Below are 18,204 nucleotides of genomic sequence, written 5' to 3'. Positions count from 1 at the left end.
TCTGTGATAGGAACAAATTTGTGGCATGGTGTACCAACAAGTCTGTTGATCCCTTCTCTGCCCCTCTTTCTGAGTTTCTTTCATTTGTTCTTTCTTTAGCCCAGCTGGGCTCTGCTGTGGGCACTCTAAAGAGTTATTTGTCTGCTATCTTGGCTGTCCTGAGATTGCCTGACCAACCCTCCCTGTTTAAATCTTCCATTGTTGGACTATTTCTTAAGGGCCTTACCCATCTCTTTCCGCCTTCCCCGTTCATAATGCCCCAATGGGATTTGAACTTAGTTGTTACCTATCTAATGTGTGCTTCCTTTGAGCCGCTTCACACCTGCCCACCTTGCCTGCTTACTTTGAAGACAGTCCTCATAGCTAGCACCTCTGGCTGCAGAGTGAGTGAGCTGCAGGCCCTTTCTTCGAAGCCACCTTTTACCTCCATCCACCCTGACAAGGTGCTGCTTCGTACTAGGGCTTCTTTTCTGACACGCCCTTTCATGTGGGCCAATCAATCACCTTGTCCTCTTTTTATACACCTCCACATCCTTCTAAGGAAAAGGAGAGACTCCACCATCTGGACCCAAAAAGAGTGTTGCCGTTCTATCATGATTATACAAAAGAGTTCTGGGTGGATGAACAACTCTATGTGAATGCGAAGAAAGGTCGGGCAGTGCAGAAGAGAGCCATCTCTAGATGGATGGTTCTCTGCATTAAAATGTGCTACACATTGGTTAAGAAGAAACCCCCGGAGGGCTGCGGGCTCATACTACCAGACTACCAGAGCCACAGCTGCAACCACTGCCTTACTACACAGAGTACCAGTCCTGGACATCTGCCAGGCAGCAACGTTGGCGTCCTTGCACACGTTCTCTAAACACTACTCGCCTGGACAGACAGGTCCGAAGCAACGGGTACTTTGCCCACTGGGTCTTGCAGGACATCCTAGTATGATGTTGGTTTGCAGATCCTCCTCTGGGGGTGGTATTACTTTGGTTTCTATTCTAAGGTAAGTAATCTGTAACACGAAGGCTCTATCAAATGAGTAAGTTACTTACCTTCTGTAACAAATTATCTGGTAGAAAAATGTTCTAATAGTAGACTTCTTACCGACCCACCCATCCTACCCCCTCTCCGAACTGATTTTTAGGGACAGGGACTTCCCTTTCAGGGTCCTAGTTCTGGTGCCCCAGAGTCAGTGTTTTTCATGGCTCCGTGCTTATGGTGTGTAAAGAAACTGATGTTAGGGCGCCGAGGTGGCACCTGTGTACAACCCGCGACATCATATCTGGCAACCACAACTCCAACAACAGACGTGGAGTCGATGGATGCCACCTAACGGTGCGCAAGGGTGCTGCTCGATGAAAAATCCATGGATCCAGACTAACACCTGGGGGAAATTCTAAGATAAGGAATCTGCAACTAGAATACGTTTCTACCAGATAATTTGTTACTGAAGGTAAATAACCTGTTCATTAATGTCGCTGTATCTCTCCAACTGCAAATCAATGTGGTTATTACCATTATTATCTAATCAACTTGATTTTGACTGTTGTCAATCTCTTACTGGTTGACAGCAATTTGTGTTATGACCCTTTTTCTCCTGATACTAATGTAATCAGTATTTTCAGGTTGACCGGGACCAAACACGATGCTTCGTGTCATATATACATGCTTTTTGGACTCTAGTACTTCCACCTTTCTGGATTCAACATTCTGTTTCCCCCACTCACCAAGGCCCAGTTGCTCCAGAAGATAATCTGTTTACCAGTGTTAAAAAGCACCTAAATGCAAATTACCACCACCCAGGCCCTTTGTATATAACCGTTCTGAGGCTTGTGGTTTATCAGTATAAGTAGTCTGGGGCTGGTTCTTAATTGTTTAAAAAGTTGCAAATCTGCTAATCATATACACACGATTTGCATAGATGTCAAACTCTCAAAACACCCCAGGAGTATTCTCTGTAATCGGAGCAAGTCTCGCGTTTCCAGGAGTACTCCTTCGTTACTTGCGCTTCTGCGGATTGTTTGATTTATGGATAACCAGTGGAATGTATTTTCCACGAAAGTGTTGTTCTTGATCTAGAAAGTCCTTCTGCCGTACCCGCATGAATTTTCAGATTCCAACCCTGGAAACACACTAACTTCCAACTTCTTTTGAATAGATTTACTTATATTGGCCGGAAGGGCTATGTAGGATATCTGCTAATACATAACATTGAGACTATTTGGATGTTCCATGCAGTGTGGATAGTGGCCCTCTCCCTCCAGGATCCCAGCTTCTTCCCGCTCCTAACTCGAGCATATGTTTTTGCAACCGAGATTGCTCTTAGTTGTGCAGAGTGTCTGAATCGAGTCCTCTGAAATTATTGGTTAACATGCTATGGCGCTTTACACTTTTGCCGCAATAGCACAAAGCTGTACAGTTGATTAACACTCTCTTAATTTTTTGGGGGGATTTAACCATGTCAGTTGTTTTTATGACAGTGACGTGAAGGTATTTTTTTATGTACATACGACACTTAAGAAGTTAAAGCAGATTCCTTTAATTAAACTTCGTGTGTTAATTTTTTGGTTTTTTAGATTTTAATGTTTATTTCAAAAGAAATGTAGATTTCCAGTGCTTCTGTTATAAATGTGTTTGTTCTGTGCATGTTAGAACTCGATCAATTTCCTTTCCGTATATAATCAGCATATTATAATAGTACTGCTATCAGAAAAGTTTTAGCAGTGGAAGCGGTTGAAAATATAGCATACTAATCGTATTTTCTCAGTCCTACTTTTACTGCTCCTGAAACATAGTATCTGGAGAATTTCTACAAATGTTATCTTTCTCTGAAATTAGTTTGTTCATTATGTTTAATTCTAGGAAATGGTGCTGTAGCAGAACATTCAGAAAATGTGCATATTTCAGGAGTGTCAACGGGTAAGTCATTTTTTTTGTAATGTTTAAATTTCATGCATGACTTAAATGGCAAATATTGAAAGCCACCTGGTATCTTATGAAGAGATATTTGGCAATAAAAATTATTACTGCTTTTTCCAGCATGTAATAAGGAAGGAAGCAACTGGAACATAGAGAAATTCTCATAAGATAAAGTTGATACCTGCATGCTCATGCACAGATTATGCCTTTTTTAAATGGACTACCTAATTATTTTTCCATGCAAACTAGGAACTTGGAGAAAAGTTTATAGAAACGGAATATATATTTTCTTTTTATCACAGTCATGAGAAATTGAGTGTAACTTGAAAGAATGTCGCCATCAAAAATGACAAAGGCCCTGAATATTTTGTGATTAAAGCAGCAGACATAATTCAGTCTTTACTTCATCTAAAACTTTTAACAAAACAAACTTTTGTGTGAGTGGCTGTGGTTATAAATGGTATCCTAGTTAGAAGCAAGATTTTAAGAGGTCTCATCAAAATATTAGTTCCTTTTGAGTATTTCATCCCCTTGTCTATGTCTCCCCCGTCCCAGACCCCTACCCATTGCACAGTGGCTGGAACTTCCGAGTCAGACCTGTAGGGTTTAGAAATCGAAGTGATAGGGCATTAGCATGTCATAGGAAGTAGAACTCAGTAGTAAGGCACCTACAGGCCACAGGACCTCTCAGTACTAGCACAGTGGACGGTCGCTTCATCTGATCCTGACCACTTTACCTCCTAAACATAACGGAATATGCTTTGGACTGTTCTTTTCTTTTCTCACACGCCTTTATGGAGACATGATTTCAGGGGGGCGAACAAAGTGTGAAAGGTTTGTGACTTTAAGATTCCCTAAAAAGTGTAGGGGTGCTGTCTTTCACAGACTTTTTATGCCCAAAGGTACTTAATCACATGGTTGTGCTTGCTACTTCAAATGGCATTCATTTAATTTCTTTGCATTGAAAAAAAATCAAAGAAGTTAAAGTAGACAGACAACCTAAGAATAGAATACAGAGCAAATTAACGAATTGCAAAAGACTTGCATCATTATCCAACCTGCTTTGGCCTGTCCAGTAGATTGGTACTTCAGGCTAGAGGCATGATTTCATTTCAGAGTTCAGTACATTAGGTTTGAATGTTTCCTAGCAAGCTACTGTCAACTTTGAAGATATCATATTCAGGCTGTGACTTTCCTGGATCAGGCAAACCTAAGCTCACTAAACAAGTGAAATCTTGTAGACCGTCATGAGACTGGCCAGGAAGAGGACTAAAACCATGGAAACCAGAGAGGCGGTTAGTAATTCCAATTAACTGTGGGGTGCTTTGCATACTCATCCTTACTAATGTTAGACCTATCAGCTTCTGGCGTGGTTTCCCCTTTCTTTTGGCTACTGATCTCCTGTTTTTGATCCTATGCTGAATTTAATTTTTGCTGACTTTAGGACTCTGGACACTTTACCACTTCCGACCAGTGCTAAAGTGCAAATGCTCTCTGTCTAAATTGTAGTGGTAATTGGTTTATCCATGATTGCCATATTTGATTTACTAGTAAATCCCTAGTATAGAGCACAGGAGGATGTGCTCAGGCCCTGTAAATCAAATGCTACTAGTGGGCCTGCAGCACTTATTTAGCCACCCACACGAGTAGCCCTGCAAACATGTCTCAGGCCTGCCATTGCAGTGCATGGGTGTGCCGTTGTACACTGCTGTTTTGAGCTGGCAAGTGTACCTACTTGCCAGGCCCAAACCTTCCCTTTTACTACATGTAGGTCACCCCTAAGGTAGGCCAAAGGCAGTCCCATGGGCAGGGTGCAGTGTATTCAAAAGGTAGGAGACGCACTGGTGTGGTTTACATGTTGTGATATCAAAATACTGCTAAGTTCAGTTTTCACTATTGCAAGGCTTATCTCCTCCATAAGGTAACATGGGGATTGCCTTGAAATATCTTTTAAGTGTAACTTTGCATTGGGAACAAATAGAGTTATGGAGTTTAGGGTCTCTGAACTCACAATTAAATAAAATAACATATTTTGGGGAGGTTGGGTTTTAAACTGTAAGTTTGCAAATGCCACTTTTAGAAAGTGGACATTTTCTTGCTTAAACATTCTTTGTCTCTGCCTGTCTGTGGAATACACATCTGGGTCAGGATGACAGTTGGGCTGTTTGTGAATTCACTCTAGACAGTCGCACAATGGGAGCTGAGGTGTGCCCTACACATCCTGCTGGGTCTTCCTGGGCTACAGCTATGGGAGGAGCTGACACTTCCACCAGAAAGGGCTGCGCTTGCCCTTACATAAAGCAGTTCCAACCCCCTGGAGTGTGTCTGGGGCAAAGGCGGGAAAGGCAGAGTGTTGTGTACTACAAAGAATTCTCTTTGAAGTTTTCCTGCTTCAGAGACAGAAATAAGTATAAGTATTGGACCACTGACCTCACAAAGTTACAATCCTGCTGGACTGAGGACATTCTGCCAGGAATAAGAGCTGGATGCTCTAGGAAGGACTGACACTCTACCAGTTGCTTTGCTGTGCCGGCCTGCTGCTTCTGCCCTAGGAGTGAAAGGAGTGGACTTTGCTTTTTACATCCTGCTTCAAAAGGTTCTCCAAGGGCCTGGACTGAGCTTGCCCCCTGTTAAGAAGTCTCAAGGACACCATCTGCCAGCACCTGGGCTCTCTTGCTGAGAGTCCTTACTTCCCAAGTGGTGTCAAATCCAGATCCTCAGCTCTTGAGAGTGAGTTCTGGTGCAACCAAGAAACCAAACGCATCAACTCCAGAGCGACTTCAGAACATGCGCAGCTGTCTGACTCCATGCCGCTGCCTGCACCTGAGCTGTGGTCCCCGCTGAGTGCAACAACCACGACCAACGCCACAGGCCGACACTGCCTCCAAAGTAAGGCCACAGCGTCCTGAGTGCTGTGTCACTGACGTCCATGGCACCTGACTCCACCGCAGCACCTGTGGCCCTGTGGTGTGATTATGACACCTCAGAGTTGATGCCTCACATCTACCTAGGGGGTGAGCAGGGGTTATCTTAGCTGTGTGGCTCCCTTAGCCCGAATCTAGCATGCATGTATCGGCGTCCTTTGTAAGCACTCACTACCACAGTGTCAGCCCACTCTCCACCCATTTATGTGCCAAACAAAAGTTTATGTGTAGTAAAGTTTTCCAAACCAGTCACAAGGCATCATAGATAATGCTGACTAAATCAAGCAAAATTTTAAAAAGTAAATTTTGAACCCATTGCCATTACCAATTTTTTGTCATGACCAACATGCCGTGACCTAGGTGCTGGTGGTTCAGCCTACAGCTTACAATGCATGTAATTGTTAATGTTCTACTTTGATGTACCATGCAATTGGGTCACTAATTCAAACGCTTCTAGTTGTCTCTTTTTTCCCCAAAGTTGACCGACAAATATTTTTGCTTGAGTTTTACTGATGCTAAATATGTGATTGTTATTTTTCAGCCTGTGGCGATATCCCGGAACAAATGCGGGCTCCAAGTGGCATAATCACAAGTCCAGGATGGCCTTTTGAATATCCTGCAAGAATCAACTGCAGCTGGTATATCAGAGCAAATCCTGGAGAAATAATTACCATAAGGTAACCCTGAGCTGAATAATTATGCGTGGAAGAATTATTGAAGATATTTGTGGCTTCATCACTTCAATGCAGAGTGAAGGAGAATCAGAGAAACCTTAGTTTGCATTTGTAATAATGTAATGCACCTGTATTAACTGTCAGTCTCCTACAGTTTAGTTGAGCAAGCAGCCCACACTTATAGAGGACTCTACAGTAAATAAAATAATAAGCACACATTTCAAGATTGTCACTTAATTTAAACATTTCAATTTTTTTTTTCATTTTTCTCAAATGGGAAAAACTGAAAATGTGCAAGATTACATTTTAGGCGAACCTAAAGTTTTTCACACTGTTTTGTGCCTTGATCACATTACGAGTCATTCATAATTGCTCGATTTATATTCTATTTTTCGAAAGTTTAGCTTTGACTCATATTAAGAAAAGGCAACGTAGACTTAAATTGCTCCAGATTAGGGCATTATGATTTAGGCTATCTCATACATAATATTTTATATTTGTAAACACAACAAAGTGGCTAAGTCTGAAGCACCCCTCAAGCTGCTAGATAGTATCATTTTATCAGTTACAGCATTGTGTTGTAGGACTAATGAGAATAGCAATTCATTACTGTAAGGAAATGCCTCCTTGGCATGGTTGCACCCTGACTTTTTGCCTTTGCTGATGCTATGTTTACAATTGAAAGTGTGCTGAGGCCTGCTAACCAGGCCCCAGCACCAGTGTTCTTTCCCTAACCTGTACTTTTGTATCCACAATTGGCAGACCCTGGCATCCAGATAAGTCCCTTGTAACTGGTACTTCTAGTACCAAGGGCCCTGATGCCAAGGAAGGTCTCTAAGGGCTGCAGCATGTCTTATGCCACCCTGGAGACCTCTCACTCAGCACAGACACACTGCTTGCCAGCTTGTGTGTGCTAGTGAGGACAAAACGAGTAAGTCGACATGGCACTCCCCTCAGGGTGCCATGCCAGCCTCTCACTGCCTATGCAGTATAGGTAAGACACCCCTCTAGCAGGCCTTACAGCCCTAAGGCAGGGTGCACTATACCATAGGTGAGGGTACCAGTGCATGAGCATGGTACCCCTACAGTGTCTAAACAAAACCTTAGACATTGTAAGTGCAGGGTAGCCATAAGAGTATATGGTCTGGGAGTCTGTCAAACACGAACTCCACAGCACCATAATGGCTACACTGAAAACTGGGAAGTTTGGTATCAAACTTCTCAGCACAATAAATGCACACTGATGCCAGTGTACATTTTTTTGTAAAATACACCACAGAGGGCACCTTAGAGGTGCCCCCTGAAACTTAACCGACTGTCTGTGTAGGCTGACTAGTTCCAGCAGCCTGCCACACCAGAGACATGTTGCTGGCCCCATGGGGAGAGTGCCTTTGTCACTCTGAGGCCAGTAACAAAGCCTGCACTGGGTGGAGATGCTAACACCTCCCCCAGGCAGGAGCTGTAACACCTGGCGGTGAGCCTCAAAGGCTCACCCCTTTGTCACAGCCCAGCAGGGCACTCCAGCTTAGTGGAGTTGCCCGCCCCCTCCGGCCACGGCCCCCACTTTTGGCGGCAAGGCTGGAGGGAACAAAGAAAGCAACAAGGAGGAGTCACTGGCCAGTCAGGACAGCCCCTAAGGTGTCCTGAGCTGAGGTGACTCTGACTTTTAGAAATCCTCCATCTTGCAGATGGAGGATTCCCCCAATAGGGTTAGGATTGTGACCCCCTCCCCTTGGGAGGAGGCACAAAGAGGGTGTACCCACCCTCAGGGCTAGTAGCCATTGGCTACTAACCCCCCAGACCTAAACACGCCCTTAAATTTAGTATTTAAGGGCTACCCTGAACCCTAGAAAATTAGATTCCTGCAACTACAAGAAGAAGGACTGCCTAGCTGAAAACCCCTGCAGAGGAAGACCAGAAGACGACAACTGCCTTGGCTCCAGAAACTCACCGGCCTGTCTCCTGCCTTCCAAAGATCCTGCTCCAGCGACGCCTTCCAAAGGGACCAGCGACCTCGACATCCTCTGAGGACTGCCCCTGCTTCGAAAAGACAAGAAACTCCCGAGGACAGCGGACCTGCTCCAAGAAAAGCTGCAACTTTGTTTCCAGCAGCTTTAAAGAACCCTGCAAGCTCCCCGCAAGAAGCGTGAGACTTGCAACACTGCACCCGGCGACCCCGACTCGGCTGGTGGCGATCCAACACCTCAGGAGGGACCCCAGGACTACTCTAAGACTGTGAGTACAAAAACCTGTCCCCCCTGAGCCCCCACAGCGCCGCCTGCAGAGGGAATCCCGAGGCTTCCCCTGACCGCGACTCTTTGAATCCTAAGTCCCGACACCTGCGAGAGACCCTGCACCCGCAGCCCCCAGGACCTGAAGGACCGGACTTTCACTGGAGGAGTGACCCCCAGGAGTCCCTCTCCCTTGACCAAGTGGAGGTTTCCCCGAGGAACCCCCCCCTTGCCTGCCTGCAGCGCTGAAGAGATCCCTAGATCTCCCATTGACTTCCATTACAAACCCGACGCTTGTTTCTACACTGCACCCGGCCGCCCCCGCGCTGCTGAGGGTGAAATTTCTGTGTGGGCTTGTGTCCCCCCCGGTGCCCTACAAAACCCCCCCTGGTCTGCCCTCCGAAGACGCGGGTACTTACCTGCAAGCAGACCGGAACCGGGGCACCCCCTTCTCTCCATTCTAGCCTATGTGTTTTGGGCACCAATTTGAACTCTGCACCTGACCGGCCCTGAGCTGCTGGTGTGGTGACTTTGGGGTTGCTCTGAACCCCCAACGGTGGGCTACCTTGGACCAAGAACTAAGCCCTGTAAGTGTCTTACTTACCTGGTTAACCTAACAAATACTTACCTCCCCTAGGAACTGTGAAAATTGCACTAAGTGTCCACTTTTAAAACAGCTCTTTGTGAATAACTTGAAAAGTATACATGCAATTTTGATGATTTGAAGTTCCTAAAGTACTTACCTGCAATACCTTTCGAATGAGATATTACATGTAGAATTTGAACCTGTGGTTCTTAAAATAAACTAAGAAAAGATATTTTTCTATACGAAAACCTATTGGCTGGATTTGTCTCTGAGTGTGTGTACCTCATTTATTGTCTATGTGTATGTACAACAAATGCTTAACACTACTCCTTGGGTAAGCCTACTGCTCGACCACACTACCACAAAATAGAGCATTAGTATTATCTATTTTTACCACTATTTTACCTCTAAGGGGAACCCTTGGACTCTGTGCATGCTATTCCTTACTTTGAAATAGCGCATACAGAGCCAACTTCCTACATTGGTGGATCAGCGGTGGGGTACAAGACTTTGCATTTGCTGGACTACTCAGCCAATACCTGATCACACGACAAATTCCAAAATTGTCATTAGAAATTGATTTTTGCAATTTGAAAAGTTTTCTAAATTCTTAAAAGACCTGCTAGGGCCTTGTGTTAGATCCTGTTTAGCATTTCTTTTAGAGTTTAAAAGTTTGTAAAAGTTTGAATTAGATTCTAGAACCAGTTGTAGATTCTTAAAAAGTATTCCAACTTTTAGAAGCAAAATGTCTAGCACAGATGTGACTGTGGTGGAACTCGACACCACACCTTACCTCCATCTTAAGATGAGGGAGCTAAGGTCACTCTGTAAACTAAAGAAAGTAACAATGGGCCCCAAACCTACCAAAATACAGCTCCAGGAGCTTTTGGCAGAGTTTGAAAAGGCCAACCCCTCTGAGGGTGGCAACTCAGAGGAAGAGGATAGTGACTTGGAGGACAATTCCCCCCTACCAATCCTATCTAGGGAGAACAGGGTCCCTCAAACCCTGACTCCAAAAATAATAGTCAGAGATGCTGGTTCCCTCACAGGAGAGACCAACACCTCTGAAATCACTGAGGATAGCCCCAGTGAAGAGGACATCCAGTTAGCCAGGATGGCCAAAAGATTGGCTTTGGAAAGACAGATCCTAGCCATAGAGAGGGAAAGACAAGAGATGGGCCTAGGACCCATCAATGGTGGCAGCAACATAAATAGGGTCAGAGATTCTCCTGACATGTTGAAAATCCCTAAAGGGATTGTAACTAAATATGAAGATGGTGATGACATCACCAAATGGTTCACAGCTTTTGAGAGGGCTTGTGTAACCAGAAAAGTGAACAGATCTCACTGGGGTGCTCTCCTTTGGGAAATGTTCACAGGAAAGTGTAGGGATAGACTCCTCACACTCTCTGGACAAGATGCAGAATCTTATGACCTCATGAAGGGTACCCTGATTGAGGGCTTTGGATTCTCCACTGAGGAGTATAGGATTAGATTCAGGGGGGCTCAAAAATCCTCGAGCCAGACCTGGGTTGACTTTGTAGACTACTCAGTGAAAACACTAGATGGTTGGATTCAAGGCAGTGGTGTAAGTAATTATGATGGGCTGTACAATTTATTTGTGAAAGAACACCTGTTAAGTAATTGTTTCAATGATAAACTGCATCAGCATCTGGTAGACCTAGGACCAATTTCTCCCCAAGAATTGGGAAAGAAGGCGGACCATTGGGTCAAGACAAGGGTGTCCAAGACTTCAACAGGGGGTGACCAAAAGAAAGGGGTCACAAAGACTCCCCAGGGGAAGGGTGATGAGACAACCAAAACTAAAAATAGTAAAGAGTCTTCTACAGGCCCCCAAAAACCTGCACAGGAGGGTGGGCCCAGAGCCTCTTCACAAAACAATGGGTACAAGGGTAAAAACTTTGATCCCAAAAAGGCCTGGTGTCATAGCTGTAAACAGCATGGACACCAAACTGGAGACAAGGCCTGTCCCAAGAAAGGTTCCACTCCAAACTCCCATCCAGGTAACACTGGTATGGCTAGTCTCCAAGTGGGATCAACAGTGTGCCCAGAGCAAATCAGGGTCCACACTGAAGCTACTCTAGTTTCTGAGGGTGGGGTGGATTTAGCCACACTAGCTGTCTGGCCGCCTAACATGCAAAAATACAGACAGCAACTCTTAATTAATGGGACTAGAATAGAGGGCCTGAGGGATACAGGTGCCAGTGTCACCATGGTGACAGAGAAACTGGTTTCCCCTGGCCAATACCTGACTGGAAAAACTTACACAGTCACCAACGCTGACAATCAGAAAAAAGTACATCCCATGGCAATGGTTACTTTAGAATGGGGAGGGGTCAATGGCCTGAAACAGGTGGTGGTCTCCTCAAATATCCCAGTGGACTGTCTGCTTGGAAATGACCTGGAGTCCTCAGCATGGGCTGAGGTAGAACTAAAAACCCATGCAGCAATGCTGGGTATCCCTGAACTGGTGTGTGTGAAAACGAGAGCACAATGCAAGGCACAGGGTGAACAAGTAGAGCTGGAGTCTGGAAGAATGGCCCAGCCTACCAAGAGAACAGGAAAGTCAGTTGGGAAACCAACTGCAACACAGCAAAAGAAAGGGAACCTCTCTTCTCAGGAAGAAGTTCTGCCCTCTGAGGGAACTGAGCCTTTGGAGCTTGAACCTTATCAGGTTGAGCTCTTAGGCCCAGGGGGACCCTCAAGGGAGGAGCTGTGTAAGGGACAAGAAACCTGTCCCTCTCTTGAAGGCCTTAGGCAGCAAGCTGCTGAAGAGTCCAAAGGCAAGAAAAATGGAACACATAGGGTCTATTGGGAAGATGGACTCCTGTACACTGAGGCCAGAGACCCCAAACCTGGTGCCACTAGGAGAGTGGTAGTGCCTCAGCTGTTCAGAGAGTTCATCCTAACATTGGCCCATGACATTCCCCTTGCTGGACATTTGGGACAAACCAAGACGTGGGAGAGGTTAGTCAACCACTTCTACTGGCCCAATATGTCCAACATGGTTAAGGAGTTTTGCCTCTCCTGCCCCACCTGTCAAGCCAGTGGTAAGACAGGTGGGCATCCAAAGGCCCCCCTCATTCCACTTCCAGTGGTGGGGGTTCCCTTTGAAAGAGTGGGTGTGGACATAGTTGGTCCACTAGAACCTCCCACAGCCTCAGGAAATATGTATATCCTGGTAGTAGTGGATCATGCTACCAGGTATCCTGAAGCTATTCCCCTTAGGTCGACTACTGCCCCTGCAGTAGCCAAGGCCCTCATTGGTATCTTTACCAGAGTGGGGTTCCCTAAGGAGGTGGTGTCTGACAGAGGTACCAACTTCATGTCAGCATACCTAAAACACATGTGGAATGAGTGTGGAGTGACTTATAAATTCACTACACCTTACCATCCACAAACTAATGGCTTAGTTGAGAGATTCAACAAGACATTAAAGGGCATGATCATGGGGCTCCCAGAAAAACTCAAAAGGAGATGGGATGTCCTCCTGCCATGTCTGCTTTTCGCTTACAGGGAGGTACCACAGAAGGGAGTAGGATTCTCACCCTTTGAACTTCTGTTTGGTCATCCTGTAAGGGGACCACTTGCCCTTGTTAAAGAAGGCTGGGAGAGACCTCTCCATGAGCCTAAACAGGACATAGTGGACTATGTACTTGGCCTTCGCTCTAGAATGGCAGAGTACATGGAAAAGGCAACCAAAAACCTTGAGGCCAGCCAACAGCTCCAGAAGTTTTGGTATGACCAAAAGGCTGCACTGGTTGAGTTCCAACCAGGGCAGAAAGTCTGGGTTCTGGAGCCTGTGGCTCCCAGGGCACTCCAGGACAAATGGAGTGGCCCTTACCCAGTGCTAGAAAGGAAGAGTCAGGTCACCTACCTGGTGGACCTGGGCACAAGCAGGAGCCCCAAGAGGGTGATCCATGTGAACCGCCTTAAGCTCTTCCATGACAGGGCTGATGTGAATCTGTTGATGGTAACAGATGAGGATCAGGAGGCAGAGAGTGAACCTCTCCCTGATCTTCTGTCATCAGACCCAAAAGATGGCACAGTAGATGGAGTGATCTACTCAGACACCCTCTCTGGCCAACAGCAAGCTGATTGTAGGAGAGTCCTACAACAGTTTCCTGAACTCTTCTCCTTAACCCCTGGTCAGACACACCTGTGTACCCATGATGTGGACACAGGAGACAGCATGCCTGTCAAAAACAAAATCTTTAGACAGTCTGACCATGTTAAGGAAAGCATCAAGGTGGAAGTCCACAAGATGCTGGAATTGGGAGTAATTGAGCGCTCTGACAGCCCCTGGGCTAGCCCAGTGGTCTTAGTCCCCAAACCTCACACCAAAGATGGAAAGAAAGAGATGAGGTTTTGTGTGGACTACAGAGGGCTCAATTCTGTCACCAAAACAGATGCTCATCCAATTCCAAGAGCTGATGAGCTCATAGACAAATTAGGTGCTGCCAAATTCTTAAGTACCTTTGACTTGACAGCAGGGTACTGGCAAATAAAAATGGCACCTGGAGCAAAAGAGAAAACAGCATTCTCCACACCTGATGGGCATTATCAGTTTACTGTTATGCCCTTTGGTTTAAAGAATGCCCCTGCCACCTTCCAAAGGTTGGTGAATCAAGTCCTTGCTGGCTTGGAGTCCTTTAGCACAGCTTATCTTGATGATATTGCTGTCTTTAGCTCCACCTGGCAGGATCACCTGGTCCACCTGAAGAAGGTTTTGAAGGCTCTGCAATCTGCAGGCCTCACTATCAAGGCATCCAAATGCCAGATAGGGCAGGGAACTGTGGTTTACTTGGGCCACCTTGTAGGTGGAGGCCAAGTTCAGCCACTCCAACCCAAGATCCAGACTATTCTGGACTGGGTAGCTCCAAAAACCCAGACTCAAGTCAGGGCATTCCTTGGCTTGACTGGGTATTACAGGAGGTTTGTGAAGGGATATGGATCCATTGTGACAGCCCTCACTGAACTCACCTCCAAGAAAATGCCCAAGAAAGTGAACTGGACTGTGGAATGCCAACAGGCCTTTGACACCCTGAAACAAGCAATGTGCTCAGCACCAGTTCTAAAAGCTCCAGATTATTCTAAGCAGTTCATTGTGCAGACTGATGCCTCTGAACATGGGATAGGGGCAGTTTTGTCCCAAACAAATGATGATGGCCTTGACCAGCCTGTTGCTTTCATTAGCAGGAGGTTACTCCCCAGGGAGCAGCGTTGGAGTGCCATTGAGAGGGAGGCCTTTGCTGTGGTTTGGTCCCTGAAGAAGCTGAGACCATACCTCTTTGGGACTCACTTCCTAGTTCAAACTGACCACAGACCTCTCAAATGGCTGATGCAAATGAAAGGTGAAAATCCTAAACTATTGAGGTGGTCCATCTCCCTACAGGGAATGGACTTTATAGTGGAACACAGACCTGGGACTGCCCATGCCAATGCAGATGGCCTTTCCAGGTTCTTCCACTTAGAAAATGAAGACTCTCTTGGGAAAGGTTAGTCTCATCCTCTTTCGTTTGGGGGGGGTTGTGTAAGGAAATGCCTCCTTGGCATGGTTGCCCCCTGACTTTTTGCCTTTGCTGATGCTATGTTTACAATTGAAAGTGTGCTGAGGCCTGCTAACCAGGCCCCAGCACCAGTGTTCTTTCCCTAACCTGTACTTTTGTATCCACAATTGGCAGACCCTGGCATCTAGATAAGTCCCTTGTAACTGGTACTTCTAGTACCAAGGGCCCTGATGCCAAGGAAGGTCTCTAAGGGCTGCAGCATGTCTTATGCCACCCTGGAGACCTCTCACTCAGCACAGACACACTGCTTGCCAGCTTGTGTGTGCTAGTGAGGACAAAACGAGTAAGTCGACATGGCACTCCCCTCAGGGTGCCATGCCAGCCTCTCACTGCCTATGCAGTATAGGTAAGACACCCCTCTAGCAGGCCTTACAGCCCTAAGGCAGGGTGCACTATACCATAGGTGAGGGTACCAGTGCATGAGCATGGTACCCCTACAGTGTCTAAACAAAACCTTAGACATTGTAAGTGCAGGGTAGCCATAAGAGTATATGGTCTGGGAGTCTGTCAAACACGAACTCCACAGCACCATAATGGCTACACTGAAAACTGGGAAGTTTGGTATCAAACTTCTCAGCACAATAAATGCACACTGATGCCAGTGTACATTTTTTTGTAAAATACACCACAGAGGGCACCTTAGAGGTGCCCCCTGAAACTTAACCGACTGTCTGTGTAGGCTGACTAGTTCCAGCAGCCTGCCACACCAGAGACATGTTGCTGGCCCCATGGGGAGAGTGCCTTTGTCACTCTGAGGCCAGTAACAAAGCCTGCACTGGGTGGAGATGCTAACACCTCCCCCAGGCAGGAGCTGTAACACCTGGCGGTGAGCCTCAAAGGCTCACCCCTTTGTCACAGCCCAGCAGGGCACTCCAGCTTAGTGGAGTTGCCCGCCCCCTCCGGCCACGGCCCCCACTTTTGGCGGCAAGGCTGGAGGGAACAAAGAAAGCAACAAGGAGGAGTCACTGGCCAGTCAGGACAGCCCCTAAGTTGTCCTGAGCTGAGGTGACTCTGACTTTTAGAAATCCTCCATCTTGCAGATGGAGGATTCCCCCAATAGGGTTAGGATTGTGACCTCCTCCCCTTGGGAGGAGGCACAAAGAGGGTGTACCCACCCTCAGGGCTAGTAGCCATTGGCTACTAACCCCCCAGACCTAAACACGCCCTTAAATTTAGTATTTAAGGGCTACCCTGAACCCTAGAAAATTAGATTCCTGCAACTACAAGAAGAAGGACTGCCTAACTGAAAACCCCTGCAGAGGAAGACCAGAAGACGACAACTGCCTTGGCTCCAGAAACTCACCGGCCTGTCTCCTGCCTTCCAAAGATCCTGCTCCAGCGACGCCTTCCAAAGGGACCAGCGACCTCGACATCCTCTGAGGACTGCCCCTGCTTCGAAAAGACCAGAAACTCCCGAGGACAGCGGACCTGCTCCAAGAAAAGCTGCAACTTTGTTTCCAGCAGCTTTAAAGAACCCTGCAAGCTCCCCGCAAGAAGCGTGAGACTTGCAACACTGCACCCGGCGACCCCGACTCGGCTGGTGGCGATCCAACACCTCAGGAGGGACCCCAGGACTACTCTAAGACTGTGAGTACAAAAACCTGTCCCCCCTGAGCCCCCACAGCGCCGCCTGCAGAGGGAATCCCGAGGCTTCCCCTGACCGCGACTCTTTGAATCCTAAGTCCCGACACCTGGGAGAGACCCTGCACCCGCAGCCCCCAGGACCTGAAGGACCGGACTTTCACTGGAGGAGTGACCCCCAGGAGTCCCTCTCCCTTGACCAAGTGGAGGTTTCCCCGAGGAACCCCCCCCCTTGCCTGCCTGCAGCGCTGAAGAGATCCCTAGATCTCCCATTGACTTCCATTACAAACCCGACGCTTGTTTCTACACTGCACCCGGCCGCCCCCGCGCTGCTGAGGGTGAAATTTCTGTGTGGGCTTGTGTCCCCCCCGGTGCCCTACAAAACCCCCCCTGGTCTGCCCTCCGAAGACGCGGGTACTTACCTGCAAGCAGACCGGAACCAGGGCACCCCCTTCTCTCCATTCTAGCCTATGTGTTTTGGGCACCACTTTGAACTCTGCACCTGACCGGCCCTGAGCTGCTGGTGTGGTGACTTTGGGGTTGCTCTGAACCCCCAACGGTGGGCTACCTTGGACCAAGAACTAAGCCCTGTAAGTGTCTTACTTACCTGGTTAACCTAACAAATACTTACCTCCCCTAGGAACTGTGAAAATTGCACTGTGTCCACTTTTAAAACAGCTATTTGTGAATAACTTGAAAAGTATACATGCAATTTTGATGATTTGAAGTTCCTAAAGTGCTTACCTGCAATACCTTTCGAATGAGATATTACATGTAGAATTTGAACCTGTGGTTCTTAAAATAAACTAAGAAAATATATTTTTCTATACAAAAACCTATTGGCTGGATTTGTCTCTGAGTGTGTGTACCTCATTTATTGTCTATGTGTATGTACAACAAATGCTTAACACTACTCCTTGGGTAAGCCTACTGCTCGACCACACTACCACAAAATAGAGCATTAGTATTATCTATTTTTACCACTATTTTACCTCTAAGGGGAACCCTTGGACTCTGTGCATGCTATTCCTTACTTTGAAATAGCACATACAGAGCCAACTTCCTACAATTACTTTGTGGGGATCCTCAGTCATGCTCTCCGTCTCCAATTGCTTATATACATCCTTGCACACTGTTTCTTTTGATCTACTGCTTTCTTGAGATCTTCATCCGGGCACTCAAACACGATAAGCAAGTAGTGTGTTAGAAATTCCAAATACAGAATACATCATCGGAAAGCAGCAGCTCCCCACAGACTTGTGGGCTTATTTTTGAGGGCAGGATCTCTTATACTAATATGTTATGAAAAATGACTTGGGAGGATGAGGAGATGGTTTTGAATCTAAAGAAGATACTTGCATGCAATGAGGAGTGTCCTGTCATGGCATTCTCTAGCAATGGTTGTTTCTTAGATTCATAATGTTTGGAATATAGATTTCTGATACTTCCAAGAAGTCCTCAGTGAATGAAGCAAACCTTTAGAAAAGTGTCACCCTTCTTTTGAAGACTGTATCACTAAACCACATTTAATCCGGGTAGCAGTCTATGAATGCCATTATTTTTAGCCAGGATGGAAAAGGAGTGAGCTGCTATTCACACAAACTGGGTGCAGGGTGCAGAGCAAAATACATTATAGCAGATAAGTAACAAATATTGTCTGCAGCCTCTTGGTCGCACTTAAGTCAAGCATCTGGCAGAATTCAACAG

The 18,204-nt window shown here is 46.5% G+C and overlaps 1 protein-coding gene across 1 annotated transcript in view; it reads left to right on the top strand.

Moving 5' to 3' along the window:
- The window catches only part of LRP12 (LDL receptor related protein 12), a 196,710-nt gene that overhangs the window by 103,851 nt on the left and 74,655 nt on the right, over positions 1–18,204 (top strand). The window contains exons 2-3 of the mRNA XM_069220605.1: positions 2,854–2,910; positions 6,376–6,511. Coding sequence (XP_069076706.1) covers positions 2,854–2,910; positions 6,376–6,511 — 193 coding nt within the window. The remainder of the gene's footprint in view (positions 1–2,853; positions 2,911–6,375; positions 6,512–18,204) is intronic.

The sequence above is a fragment of the Pleurodeles waltl genome, chromosome 2_2 (assembly GCF_031143425.1).
Source record: "Pleurodeles waltl isolate 20211129_DDA chromosome 2_2, aPleWal1.hap1.20221129, whole genome shotgun sequence".
NCBI lineage: Eukaryota > Metazoa > Chordata > Amphibia > Caudata > Salamandridae > Pleurodeles > Pleurodeles waltl.
Note: the sequence above shows the minus strand (reverse complement) of the source record. Positions and strands in the feature narration are given on the sequence as shown.